The 14,829-nt window shown below is 40.0% G+C and overlaps 1 protein-coding gene across 1 annotated transcript; it reads left to right on the top strand.

The window, feature by feature from the left end:
- Positions 1–1,598: 1,598 nt before the first annotated feature.
- On the top strand, positions 1,599–7,141 carry LOC149039643 (transmembrane ascorbate-dependent reductase CYB561-like). Its single transcript, XM_089183520.1, has 4 exons — positions 1,599–1,985; positions 5,500–5,702; positions 6,270–6,427; positions 6,706–7,141. Exons 1-4 carry the CDS (start codon positions 1,766–1,768, stop codon positions 6,869–6,871), a joined length of 747 nt encoding a protein of 248 aa, XP_089039646.1. The 5' UTR covers positions 1,599–1,765; the 3' UTR covers positions 6,872–7,141.
- The last annotated feature ends 7,688 nt before the right edge of the window (positions 7,142–14,829 follow it).

Below are 14,829 nucleotides of genomic sequence, written 5' to 3'. Positions count from 1 at the left end.
CCCGCAAGTTCGGCTCGCATGAAATCAGCCTGGATTCGAACATTTGCCATGTTAAACTCGCTTCTTGGTCTACTTATTTACTACTAGTAACAAAAAGGAAATGAGGAAATCTGTCTTCAGCATAGGATACGATGTGGTTTATCCTGACAATCAGTGAAGAGGGGACGTAAATTGAGGGCTGCGTAGCGTATGAAAACAGGGAAAGAAACACTGTAGTTAAGCTCCTGAAAGAACTTTTCTTATAAGCAAATTAAAGTGACACGATGGTGAACTCGGGGATGTAGGATGCAGAAAATGATAATTAGAATGTATAATAATTGTGCTAACAGCCAAGGATTCTTTCAGTTCAACACCAGATTGAGCCTTTGGCAACTACAGAGGGTTTGATAACTTGTTCATTAGCTTCTGAATGATAGAATTAAAACATTTGCATCCCCTTTCCGTAACTTGATTCATTTTGATATATCATTTATACGAATGTTATGAAGAAGACGTTGCCATGGGGGGAGGGTACAGCTACACGTAGGGTACGGCTAAGCACGGAACATTGCCAGAGTTTCTTTATCAATGCCACCTCGAAGTTGGTGACCAAGTCACAGGCCACACGTGACTGATTGATTCAACATTCCAATAGAATCTCCAAACTTTCAGGTCTTAGTTCGCAAACGAAATGTTAGATTAGGGATTTTCGATGAAACTTTCCAGAGCTATAGCTTTTAGCGACTGCAAAATTGCAATTCTAAAGAGGACTTTTGTGCGAATTTCCTTAATTTAATAAGGCTCCCCTACCAGCTGCTGAGTCTGCAGAGACCACGCTCGAGGTTCTCGAGAGTGCAGCTGTTAATATAAGCAGATACTAGAAAATACGAATGCCAAGTCCATGGCATTCATAAATCCTGTAACGAAATTAGTGTAGTTTACTCTGTACGCTCCACTTGTCACCACTGTATTGGATCGATCAGGGTTTTAATAACTGGGATATGAAAATGTATCGGTTTCGACAGTTTTGCCTGCGGTTTTCGGTTTTGATCGAATTTTTTTTCGGTTTTTCGGTTTTTCGGTATTGGATGATTTTAACTACGGCTTTGCGGTTTCTAATAGGCCCCAATACCCCCCTCTTTAACCGATAGTCGCAAAAAAAATTAATCGTTAAAAAATTACAGGTGACAACAATGGAACCATATTGACCATTATCCGTAAATTGGCCAAACTTTTAATTTTTTGCCGTAAAAGCAAAAAGCATCTCTCTTTTGCTAATTATTGATCTACACCAACGTGATCAACATCTCGACGATGGACAGCTCATAAGCAAATATTTTCACGTTGCGCAACGCGTGAAGCAAAAAGATTTGCATGGGAATGAACAGTCGTGCTCTCAACATTATTAAATAGATCTGGATCAGCTCTGAATAAGGACAAATTTACCCGCTCAAGTGGTTGTTCTTTTGCATCGTGTGAATTTCTTGGGTGATTTAGGGTCATTATGCTTGGTATTAGTTCATCTGCTTTGCCCTTACTTAATCAGTCCAAGAAAACGTCTGAGAGTGACTTTCTATTCATTGAATGAGGAGATAGCGCCTACCTTACCCCTCCCTACAGGGGGCTATTCGTTGTTTGTCACATGCTTTTTCCTACTTCCGCTGAATGGAAACTGAAAAGAATCGACAACACTCAAATACGGTTAGAATTACCGAATTTTCCAAAGTGACCCAAACAAACGTGCCCTAACCTAAACTCTAAGCGGCGAAGTGAACAACATTGTAGTATGGCTCCAGGTGATCAACATCGCACATCTTCCATGCGTTCTATAATTGTGTTTTCCTTATCGGTTGGTGCAGTTATAATTTTAGGGATGTTGGCGGTAGCACTGACCGGTACATGGATAGTGAAATACCTCGGGGGATTCGCTTGGGATGGGACAGCTCACGAGTTTAACTACCATCCTCTTTGCATGGTGATTAGCATGGTATTTCTCTATAGCGAAGGTAAGTTTCTTTAAAGCTTAACTGAAGCATTACTGCCGCTTTGTTTGTTGTCAGTGGACTTCATTATGTAAGTTTTCGTGCTATGTTTTGCTCTTGCGATTTACTTTAAAGTCTTGCTTTCCTCCTATGTAAATCTTTTTCCTCTGCTTGCCATGAGCCGGTTAAGCCTCTGGCTTTGGCTTGACTGTTGTGAAAAGAGCCAATAAATTGATAAAAAAAAATTGTAATCGTAGGCAGGTTTTAATTTTAATTTTGGATTATTGCATAATTATGTTCGCTAATTTTAATTATAATGAAGTTTGGATATAACACGTGCTGTCATTGCCTTGAAGTGTTTGTTTTCCACTTGTCATATGAAATACTGGCGTGTTTTTGTGAGCTATAATTCGGCCGAATTTCACCGAACATTTCACTTTCAGATTCTGTATTAGAAACTAAAAAACTTCAGACAAAAGTGTTAAATTCGACACGCCGAACTATTTTGGTCTGTAAACTATTGCAGAATGTGAAACTTCTGAAATTTGATGGTTTGACATTTTGACAGCTCTAGTCTTGTACAGCCAATCAGATTATTTGAACCATTCCAACAGGGATTCTGATTGGCTTATTGTAGCGTGCTTTATGAGAGTATAGAGCATGCTGACGACGTTGTTGTTCGCTTTGGAAAAAAGGTTTGTTTTGAAAATTGAAAGCAATTCTTGGGGAATTTGACGGATTCTCTATTATAAAACAAATAGAGGACCCTCGACTGTGCTCTGTTCTGTTTTAAAGCACTTAGGAAGCGGCTAGAGCACTCAAGAAGTAGGGAGACACACTAGACTACTTCTCGTGTTTCCCTCTACACTTCTTTCGTGCTCTAGCCGCTTCCTGCGTGCTTTACAACAGAACAGAGCACGGTCAAGGCTTCTTAGCTGCGAGGATCTTCTAATTTCATCTTTCCACCGCAGTGCAAATATGTGAATTTTCATATATCTAAAAAGCTTCTCTATTTGTTAATTATAATAAATTTAGGATGAAACGTGCGTTGTCATTGGTTGAAAGAGCGTGCTCTAGGAGAGTATAGAGCATAGAGCTTAGCTAAGGCTGTCACGCCATCTGCCAAATTGTACCATGTCCGCCCTTTTCCGTGACTTTTCTCTAGTTTTTTTTCCTAATTGAAAGTGAATTTCGGAGTCAACAAATAACAACAGAACAACCAAACAAAGGTTTGCAAACATGCCAGGTGCCGTAATTGATGTTATTATAACGTAAGCAGAGACGAAAATCCTCAAAGAGAAAACGAAATGGACAGTTAAAGTTTTCATGGTTTTCACACTCAGTTAGATTGCAAGCTTGCGTACGGCAATAGAAATCAAACACAGCTAACACTCGTGTAGTTTATGTAGTTTCGTGTTCAAAAGCAAAGCAGAAATGATGAAAAAATATAGCCAAAGTGGCATAACTGATAAGATTCATACCAATCATGACAGTGTCAGAGCGACCGTGATCATGCTGAGGTCCAACGCGGCTAGCTCATCACGGCGATCTCCGGTCATCGTAGTGAAACAAGCCTCAGAAATTACATCGGCCGCTCTTCGAGTGAACAACCAAGAGCTTGCTCTCATGTCCTTTCCGGTGCGTTGTGTGGAAAGCCACATTCAGTCACTGCAAACAGATTATTTGAACTATTATGACAAGGATTCTAATTGGCTTATTGTAGCGTGCTCTCTGAGAGTATAGAGCATGTGACGACACTGTTGTTCGCTTTGGAATTAAACATTTGTTTTGAAAATTGAAAGTAATGCGTGGGGAATTTAACGGATTCTTTATTATAAAACAAATAGAGAAGCCTTGACTGTGCTCTGTTATGTTGTAAAGCACTTAGGAAACGGCTAAAGTACTCAAGAATTGGAGAGAAACACGAGACGTAGTCGAGTGTTTCTCCCTACACTTCTTTTGTGCTCTAACCGCTTCCTGGGTGCTTTACAACAGAACAGAGCACAGTCAAGGCTTCTCTTTTTGTTAAATACTCCCGATGCAGAGGTTACCATGCATGTTGTAATTAACAAGGTAATCGACGAGAGCGCATATTAAGACGGGAGATAGTGCGCACTGCAAAAAAAAACATGTCCTCGCTTAGCGTTTATCGACTTATGGATGTTCGCAGGCAGTTTGAAAAGCAGGAAGTACAGTAATAACCCGCTTATAAGAACCTGGGTTTTAAGAACCTGTTAGGCTAAAATTCTCATTTTAAGCCCCCTCTACATAAGAACCTATTTAGCCTAAAATTTTAAGTTAGGTTCTTATCAGTTGGGTTGCTGTAAAAGTGTCTTGGCAGAAACTAATAACTAACTGATTAAACTGTTATGTTTTGTTAAGAACATATAGTTTTACTGTATCTGCACTGAACTGTCAGAATAGGCATTGCTCTACATGGTACATTATAAATGATTTATTATGAGATGATACTGTATTTGCAATATATATACAATATATTCCGATGAAATACATATGCAAATTTAAGAACCTATTTAAGAACCTGTTTAGGCTAAATTTCCTTTAAGTACCATTTATATAAGAACCTATTTAGGCTAAATTGAAAAATTCAGGTTCTTACACGCGGGTTATTACTGTAGCTCTACCTGCCTGACTGCTTTCCAATCTTCTTTGGTACATCGGTAACTCGTTCGCGCCGCTCAAAGCCTCTTTAGCCTGTATTTTCAGGTCATGTGATAATATTCTAGAGAACTTTCCCTTCAAATTTCCTCTTACATACTTGTTTATGTACGTCTCATTTACAGTAACATGAAGAAGGGAATTCCCTTGAGACCTGAAATGGCTAAACAAAACATACAAACTAAAGAGGTCGGTTTACTGTGGAACTCGGGCTTTGTGATGTCACGCAATACTGAAAGATCACTGCGTGACACCCCAAAGAACAGCCGGGAATGAGACTTCGCGACGATACGACCTCTTTTAACCGACAATTTCATGGTGGAAGACGTAAATAACCATCAAACTTATCTGAGCTCATTACGTTGAAAATTTGTAAACCATCAGATATTTCATATTCTTTGCGATTAACATAAACGTGTTATTTTTTCGAATATGCACCTTCTAAAACAGGGGAGTATTTGTGATATGCCCTTAGTGAAACGTTTTGTTCCGATCACTGCAAAAAAAATGTTCCGATGGTTGAGATAATAACCTCTGTTTGGCTCGAAGCTGTACGTACTCATATCTTTGTCCTTGGACATCATCTCTTCTTAGAAACTCATAGTTTTCCTTGAGCTTCGCTCTCGGTAATCTGTGCGCCTCTCAGGACAAAAACTTTTACTTGAAATGGGAGAGAGGGGGAGGTAAATAAAAGGTTTAGAAATAATTCAAAATAAGTAACTGGTGTCGAAACTTTGCAACTCATTCTAGGTTTATGAAAGACCTTTGATTAAAGAACACATACGCCATTATGAGAAGTTCATCTGGCTACCACAACAATCTAAAGGAGCTCAGTAGATTTTTTATCCTTTTGTTCCAGCCATGATTGTATTCAGAGTCTTAAGTCACCAAAACAAATTCTATGTAAAGCTGGTTCATTTTGGTCTTCAGCTAGTGACGTTTGGAATCGCAGTCTGGGGTGTTAAGGCTGTGTTTGACTTCCACAACCATATGGGCTATTCTAATCTCTACAGCGTACATAGCTGGTGTGGATTGTCTACTGTCATCCTCTTCGGTTGTCAGGTCAGTTATCCAAAGCCATTTTCTTTCTCCTCATCGAGGCAAAACAGCGGTTAAACGTCTGTGCATGTGCAAACGTTCATATGGCCAGGTGGCGGGCTTAGTTAGGGCCAAGTTGTCTTACTGGAATTATAAACAACCACAAAAACCAGTCCGTATCGAAATTTTAAAACCATAAAACATTTTTGATAAAGCTCAAAGCAGAATAGTAAATCGACAGGATACCCTGGCTTAAAGGCTCATTTTCATCCTTGATGCAATGCGCGCCGCGACCCAATTTCCTGTAACACGAAATTTCCAGATTGCTAAAAACCTTCTAAAATCGTCTTTCTCAAGAGCCATCCTTGACATATAGTCAACTGTTGCATGCAGATATAAAAGTATGGTTTTAGAGCTTACTTATTCTTTAAATGGCTGTACATGGTTTTTTTTAAGCTAAAACCGGTTACTTTCTGACATTTGACCACTTGACGACCGTTTGACGAGATAGGAGAACGTAGTTCTGTAATTGTTAGATTCATAGAGCATATCATTTTATTTTCTCTATTGTAGTCATCTTTTACTCCCCAGATTCTTGCTGGTTTTGTGAGCTTTCTTTTCCCCAAGTTGCCTGATGGTCTTCGTGCAGCTTACCTGAAAGTACATGTGTTCTTTGGGGTGTTTATTTTTATGATGGCCATCGGCAGTTGCCTATTGGGAGTGAATGAAAAGCTTTCTTTCGACCCCAAGTGAGTACTTGTAAACTGACAATTTTAGTAGCTTTAATGATTCAAGTACAGATGTTTTCGCTGACACCGAAGGGGTACAGTCCTCTAATGGTTAATTTTCTTTAGACCAATCCTTAACTTGCTAACTTTGACGAAATCGCGCGAATCTTTTCAAAACATTTCTTTTTTTTTTTTTTGGCAAAGTAAAGATCATTGAAAAATGGCTATCACAGAACGCGTAGCATTCAGGACATTGTAATACATTAATGTGATGATATTTACACTCTTAACTTTTGCAGTTACTCAAAACTACCACCTGTAGGAAAATTGGGTAATTCGTTGAGTGTCACACTCATCCTCCTAGCTGTCACAGTCATGTTTGTGGTGACAAACTCAGCATTCAAGAAGGTAAATACAGGTGAGGAGCGAGTGTCGTTGATAGATGAGACTTTAGCCTCTGCTTGACCCATGGTACACTTGGATGATGCCCAATGTCTCAAACAAACCAACAAGTTGGCAAATAGTGTACACCACATCAATCAATCAATCCATCGTTTTACCTAGTGATGCAGGTTACAAAAGTGGCAGCCATCAGGCTGATGTGGACCTACAATTAACTAATAAAATATGAAATGAACGAAAAAATTTGTAAAATCACTCTATGGTATTACAGTTCAGTACAAGTCAGTAAAATGAGGTTTATTGACAAATAAAAGTTACAAACTAATCTAGAAATTTCTGTACAGTGTACTAATACTTTAAAATATACAAAATCTCGGCCTTTCATAGCTATCATGGGTGCTTCGAATGAGAAGCTGTTTATGTTTTGTGAGAGTCTACGTAAAATTTTTTTTAAACTGTCTTTTTGAACGTTTGCATTAAAATTTACCAACCTAGTGATAAAATTCCAGATTACAGGGCCTTTGTATTATGCTGATTCCTTTCCCACTTCGTACTCCACCCTGGGGATTTCAATCTGTAACCCTCTCCTGCGTGATGGCCTGTTGACTAACTTCAAATTAAAAGGGGGATATAAGACTTTATCATATAAAATATCATGCATCAGGAGAAGGAGTCTTCTTTTATACGTATAAGAAATTGGCAACCAATTTAGCTTTTCAAGACTTTTTATCCTGGTGGATAACTCGTGCAGCTCTCGCTTGAACAAGGTTTAAAGAGTTCATAATAAGGTAACTGCAGTTTCCCACAACACAATACCATAAGTTACTGCTGGTACAATAGATTTGAAGTAAATTTCCTCCAGCACTTTGACAGGAAGCTTCTCCGTTCTTTTTAATGCGCCCACTTTCTGTACAAAAGATTTCTTGATATGGTCTGTATGTATTGCCCATGAGCGCACTTAGAAGGTGCTCAATATCTGCAATATACCAACAAGCTGAGATCCAGTCTCACACAGACATCATACTGCATTTAGATGATGTCTAGTGTCTGCAACATACCAACAAGTTGGCATCAAGTCTCACACAGACAACACGGCGCACTTAGAATGTGTCCAGTGTCTGCAACATACCAACAAGTTGGCATCAAGTCTCACACAAACATCACAGCGCACTTAGATTGTGCCCACTGTCTGCAACATACCAACAAGCTAAAATCCAATCTCACAGAGACATCATGGCGCACTTAGATGGTGCCCAGTGTCTGCAACATACCGACAAGTTAATATCGAGTCTCACAGAGACATCATGGCGCACTTAGATGGTGCCCAGTATCTGCAACACACCAACAAGTTGGCATCAAGTCTCACACAGACATCATAGCGCACTTAGGTGGTGTCCAGTGTCTGCAACATACCAACAAGTTGGCATTAAATCTCACACAGACATCATGGCGCACTTAGATGGTGCCCAGTGTCTGCAACATACCAACAAGTTGATTTCGAGTCTCACAGAGACATCATGGCGCACTTAGATGGTGCCCTTTGTCTGCAACATGCCAACAAGTTGGCATCAAGTTTCACACAGGCATCATGGCCCACTTAGATGGTGTTTCGTGTGTCTGCAACATACCGAAAAGTTGGCATCAAGTCCCACACAGACATCATGGCGCACTTAGATGGTGTCCAGTGTCTGCAACATACCAATACGTTGATATCGAGTCTCACACAGACATCATGGCGCACTTACATGGTGTCCAGTGTCTGCAACATACCAACAAGCTGGCATCAAGTCTCACACAGACATCAAGGCGCACTGAGATGGTGTCCAGTGTCTGCAACATACCAACAAGTTGGTAGCAAGTCTCACTAGACATCATAGCGCACTGAGATGGTGTCCTGTGTCTGCAACATACCAACAAGTTGGCATCAAGTCTCACACAGACATCATGGCGCACTTAGATGGTGCCCAGTGTCTGCAACATACCAACAAGTTGATATCGAGTCTCACAGAGACATCTTCGCGCACGTAGATGGTTTCCAGTGTCTGAAACATACCCACAAGTTGGTAGCAAGTCTCACTAGACATCATAGCGCACTAAGATGGTGTCCTGTGTCTGCAACATACCAACAAGTTGGCATCAAGTCTCACACAGACATCATGGCGCACTTAGATTGTGCCCAGTGTCTCCAACATACCTACAAGTTGATATCAAGTCTCACACAGACATCACGGCGCACTGAGGTGGTGTCCAATGTCTGCAACATACCAACAAGTTGGCATTAAATCTCACACAGACATTATGGCGCACTTAGATGGTGCCCAGTGTCTGCAACATACCAACAAGTTGGCAGCAAGTCTCACTAGACATCATAGCGCACTAAGATGGTGTCCTGTGTCTGCAACATATCAACAAGTTGGCGTCAAGTCTCACACAGACAACACGGCGCACTTAGATTGTGTCCAGTGTCTGCAACATACCAATACGTTGATATCGAGTCTCACACAGACATCATGGCGCACTTACATGGTGTCCGGTGTCTGCAACATACCAACAAGCTGGCATCAAGTCTCACACAGACATCACGGCGCACTGAGATGGTATCCAGTGTCTGCAACATACCACCAAGTTGGTAGCAAGTCTCACTAGACATCATAGCGCACTAAGATGGTGTCCTGTGTCTGCAACATACCAACAAGTTGGCATCAAGTCTCACACAGACATCATGGCGCACTTAGATGGTGCCCAGTATCTGCAACATACCAACAAGTTGGTAGCAAGTCTCACTAGACATCATAGCGCACTAAGATGGTGTCCTGTGTCTGCAACATGCCAACAAGTTGGCATCAAGTCTCACACAGACATCATGGCGCACTTAGATGGTGCCCAGTGTCTGCAACATACCAACAAGTTGATATCGAGTCTCACAGAGACATCTTCGCGCACTTAGATGGTTTCCAGTGTCTGCAACATACCCACAAGTTGGCAGCAAGTCTCACTAGACATCATAGCGCACTAAGATGGTGTCCTGTGTCTGCAACATACCAACAAGTTGGCATCAAGTCTCACACAGACATCATGGCGCACTTAGATTGTGCCCAGTGTCTCCAACATACCAACAAGTTGATATCAAGTCTCACACAGACATCACGGCGCACTGAGGTGGTGTCCAGTGTCTGCAACATACCAACAAGTTGGCATTAAATCTCACACAGACATTATGGCGCACTTAGATGGTGTCCTGTGTCTGCAACATACCAACAAGTTGGCATTAAGTCTCACACAGACATCATGGCGCACTTAGATGGTGCCCAGTGTCTCCAACATACCAACAAGTTGATATCAAGTCTCACACAGACATCACGGCGCACTGAGGTGGTGTCCAGTGTCTGCAACATACCAACAAGTTGGCATTAAATCTCACACAGACATTATGGCGCACTTAGATGGTGCCCAGTGTCTGCAACATACCAACAAGTTGGCAGCAAGTCTCACTAGACATCATAGCGCACTAAGATGGTGTCCTGTGTCTGCAACATACCAACATGTTGGCATCAAATCTCACACAGACATCAGAGCGCACTTAGATGGTATCCAGTTTCTACAAAATACCAACAAGTTGGCATCAAGTCTCATTCAGACATCATAGCGCACTTAGATGGTGTCCAGTGTCTGCAACATACCAACAAGTTGGCATCAAGTCTCACACAGACGTCTTGGCGTACTTAGATGGTGTCCAGTTTCTACAAAATACCAACAAGTTGGCATCAAGTCTCACGCAGACATCGTAGCACGCTTAGATGGTATCCAGTTTCTACAAAATACCAACAAGTCGGCATCAAGTCTCACACAGACATCACGGTGCACTTAGATGGTGTCCAGTGTCTGCAACATACCAAAAAGTTGGCCTTAAGTCTCACACTGACTCCTTGGTAATTTTAGCATGATTTCTTGTATTATGTTATATGCCACCGTCAAGTACGACTTTTGAGCACAGAACTAACTTTATTTTTTCGATCGATGACACAGATGCGTTGACAAATGGCCTTGTAGAATGGTTAAATTTCAATCAATCAATCAATCAATTCATAAATTAATCGTTTATTTTCCCACGTAGCGTCTAGTGAGCTGGAAAGCTTGTTCAAAATACGTACGTTATAACAGAAAATAGCCTTAAAACATACTGAATTTAAAATATATATGTGTAACAACTAGGTTTATCATAATAAAGCTAACATGTGCAACTGCGAATGTCACCATATTAGGATTAAGACGACTAAAAATTGATCAAAGAGTTTGGCTGTGATCTTGTGAAAATTAGAACAGCACTTATTGTACGAAAATGATTCACATGTCTGCTGGTTAGTATTAGATACCTAAGCCATGTCTTGTTTTTGCATTTGATCCCTCGAAATTATCTTCTGTTTATGTTTTGGAATCATTTTTTTTTCTTCCTGCCCACCTCTTGGTTGCATGCTTTGTACTGGTGTGCTTAGCCCTAGATCTCATTCACGGCAACCACAAATTTACCAAGATTGTATTGGCCACGATCCCCTTGTCAAAATCAAAGCGTTTTTATATTTTTGTATTCTGTTAACCAATTTTGCCTTTTGCAATTGTTGTCCATATTGTCTATTTCAAGTCTCAAGCTGCGAAATAAACGTGATATTTAATTCCTACACCCACCCACCCCCCCCCCCCCCACCCCTTTAAAATAATGGGTAGGTTCTTGAGAGAGGATCATGTATCAGTAATTTAAATTTTGGTAAATAAAGGGCTTTTACGTGGTACATGTTCGGCACCAAATCCTTCCCAAATTTGTCCGTGATAATAAACAATGGGCCCGCGAACCGGGCATGGAGTTCTGTACCTAAATTATCTATCCAGGTTCGTGAACTCACAGAGAACCCAGACCATTTTGCCTCAGATCTTGTGATTTAGGTGTCCATCAGACGCTTCAAGGCATCATTCATTTCCTCCGGAAGTCCCGTGCTAACATGGTGCCCAGCCTTCCTTTGACTGAAATGGTTACTGGTGTGCTGGTGTCCCATGCCACAGGCATCATACAGCACTTAGATAGGGTCAAATCTCTGTAACATACTAATGAGCTGTATACAGTGTGCTGCACGAATTGTATTAATACAAAAGAAAATAAGTTAAGAGAACTAATCCCCCATACATCCAATGAATTTTTTTTTTAATATCATTTTAGTGCACGTACCTGCGGAGCGACTATTCTGAGAACAAAAGCTGATGTTTGGCGGGCGGGCTGCGCTTTGTGCTTTGTGGTGTTCGTTATGATGACGTGATGACATTTTTTGTAAAGACGGTAAAAACAAGGGCTAAGAAAGACTAACCTCTGAGCGCTACTCCTGAAGCCTAAGTTTTTCTCCCCCTCTACTACCCCACAAGTTAGGGTGTGTGGAAGATGTTTCATCTGAAGGTTTGATTGGATGAACTAAAACTTTCGAAATGCTCGATTCAGGTAAATTACCTCACGGGTTATCGATTCAGCGGCAATAGCGCAACATAACACATTTTCCAGTCTACAGAAAGTGAACTGGCTGGATCTTGATGATTTCTTAACTTTAAAAAATCAATGCCGTTAATTGCTCACCTCTGTGCTTGATTAGCTATGTGACTCCTACCTCGACCCTCGACCAAGAGACAGATTTTTATAATTTGGTAGAGAAATAAATAGCATATGGCTGTTTACAAGAGCCCCTTTATGGTTTGAGAGAAAATAAAAACATTTTGAAATACGAACTAACCGATAGTGGGAAATGATGACAGTTCTTAGAATACAAAATTAACTGGTATATATCAGAACCCAAATTCAGGAATACCTTGAGAGGAAAATGGAAAGATCTTGGATGTGCAAATATTTAGAGTAGATCAAATACTTCTACAATGCGTACCACCGAAGTTAAAAAACATGTTAGGAAAATTTGCAATGTAAAAGGAGCGAAATTTCTTGTACCGAAACCTTGAGTTTTTTTTTCGAGTATGACCACAGATGTGATTTTTAACTGATTTTTATTGCAGGAACAAGCAATAGGTGAAATGAAGATGATTGGGCTCAGCAATTATTGCAAAGTCATGATATTTAAAAGCTGAAGAAAGATGAAAGATGAAAAGATGAAGAGAAAACAAATGTAGTTATTTCGCAACGGTAACAAGGCCACATTTTGTTGTCTTTGTCATTGTGTTCCTAGTTTCAGTTGGTTGCTCGCTCTCTTTGACTGAACAACTGCCAACAGTCAATATGGCCTTTTGTTGAAAACACGCTTGATATTAATTAGTGGCGAGACCCTCCGGTTACAAAATGATGCTGCTGCAGTTTGATCATAATGGTATTCAATTAACACCGAACGCACCCAAAACTGGCTGTTTAGAACATTTGGTGGGCGATGAATGTGGTGCCAGATCAATCCAGCTGACACGAAAAGCAGGTAAGAACGCTTTAATACACTTTGTAAGAAATGCAGTACTTTTGTGTCGTAGTTCTGAGTTCAAAACGACAAATGAGTCTTCGGGTATCCTAAAGAACACAGTTGAAATCAAAGGTGCTTGTTAAAGGATATGCATGGCAAGAAATTTAAAAACATGCTGCACAACAATCTCTGAGGCAATTTCACAGAACCTTACAGGCACTTTCCCAGCTTTGAATCTCCCGCCTAATTTTATTTTACATTCTCATAATAAAATCCTTTATTTGGTTTTAACTTCTAGAGAGGATTTGACCTATGATATCGTCAAATCCCTTGGTTTTACAACTAGTGTTCAAAAGGAAAGTAATTGCGTTAAGATGTCATTCTTTCCTGAAGAATTCGCAAACGCAAATATTTTTTTTCTCAAGGTTCGATCGTTTAGATAAATCCATTTATTCGTGCAATCCATCTTTCACAGAACACCTCCCATTTTGTTAAGAGACTATAAACTATTTATATTATCTTGATCTTGTACAATCTGCGGATATTCCGAACTTTGAGTTTCTAATTACTGCGAACTTTTGGTCTCGAATTACAAAGAGCTTATCAGTGGGTGAATTCAAGTTGCTAATGTCTTCACCTGGTCAGAATTTTAATGGGATTTTTGCCTTAACTGCGATGGAAAAACACCAATCTCACCACATGCCTACCTTCTGCTAAACAGAAGGTTATATTTGTTAATAACAAGTGTTGAACTTGGAATAAAAAACGGCGATGATATATACAGAGGAATCGTTAGCGATAACGATTGAAATTACAAAAGAACTTCGAAACCTTTCATGAAAGACTTTTTAAAATCATCAGAGTCCCAGAATTAAGGGACGAAACGTTTGCACAGGTCCAGAATAGAGCCAATGCTTCGAGTTTCTCGAAAAAAAAGGTGAGGGTCATAATCTAAGTGTGGGGTGATTTACTAACCAAGCCGGAGTTATGCAACGAGTGAAAATAGAACAAGGGGAGAATAAAATTGTATGTGTAAAATCGAATGACCTTGACCACATTGAAAATTAATTTTCTTTACACATGTCATTTACGAGTTACAAATTAGCAATGAACACTAAAAAAAGCCACCATTTCTATATGTGACCAGAGCTAAGTAGAATAAAACGGGAGAGAAACAAGCAATACTCAAAATGAATAAATAAATGATATTTAGTTTTACAGAATTGACGTTTGCAATGACGACTTCACCTCCGGTTCTCCTCGTGTTGTTTCTCCTTATTTACGTGTTCACGAGGAATCATGATACCTCAGCTACTCAAGGTGAACTTATTTTATTAGTTTTCTTTTCCTCAACACAAATTCAGCTCTTCTCCCTATAAAGGAGAATGGAAACATTTTCTTTTTTCATCTTGTGCATTTTCGGTGAGGTCATTTTAAAACATTTCCGCTGAGCCAAAAATAAATTCAGCGCTGACCTTTCAAAGAAGTATTCAGATACCTTAGGATTGGGTTTTATTTATCACACCGATTCAAAACCAACCGTTTTGTGTAACAGAAGATGTTTTGAACGAAGGAAAAGTGTCATCCATC

The sequence above is a fragment of the Pocillopora damicornis genome, chromosome 9 (assembly GCF_964200805.1).
Source record: "Pocillopora damicornis chromosome 9, jaPocDami1.2, whole genome shotgun sequence".
NCBI lineage: Eukaryota > Metazoa > Cnidaria > Anthozoa > Scleractinia > Pocilloporidae > Pocillopora > Pocillopora damicornis.
Note: the sequence above shows the minus strand (reverse complement) of the source record. Positions and strands in the feature narration are given on the sequence as shown.

Coding starts and splice junctions, on each gene's coding strand:
- LOC149039643 (XM_089183520.1), top strand. CDS start 1,766: ATGGCTCCAGGTGATCAACATCGCACATCTTCCATGCGTTCTATAATT. Junction 1,986..5,499: donor GGTATTTCTCTATAGCGAAG/GTAAGTTTCTTT, acceptor CTTTTGTTCCAG/CCATGATTGTATTCAGAGTC. Junction 5,703..6,269: donor TCATCCTCTTCGGTTGTCAG/GTCAGTTATCCA, acceptor TTTACTCCCCAG/ATTCTTGCTGGTTTTGTGAG.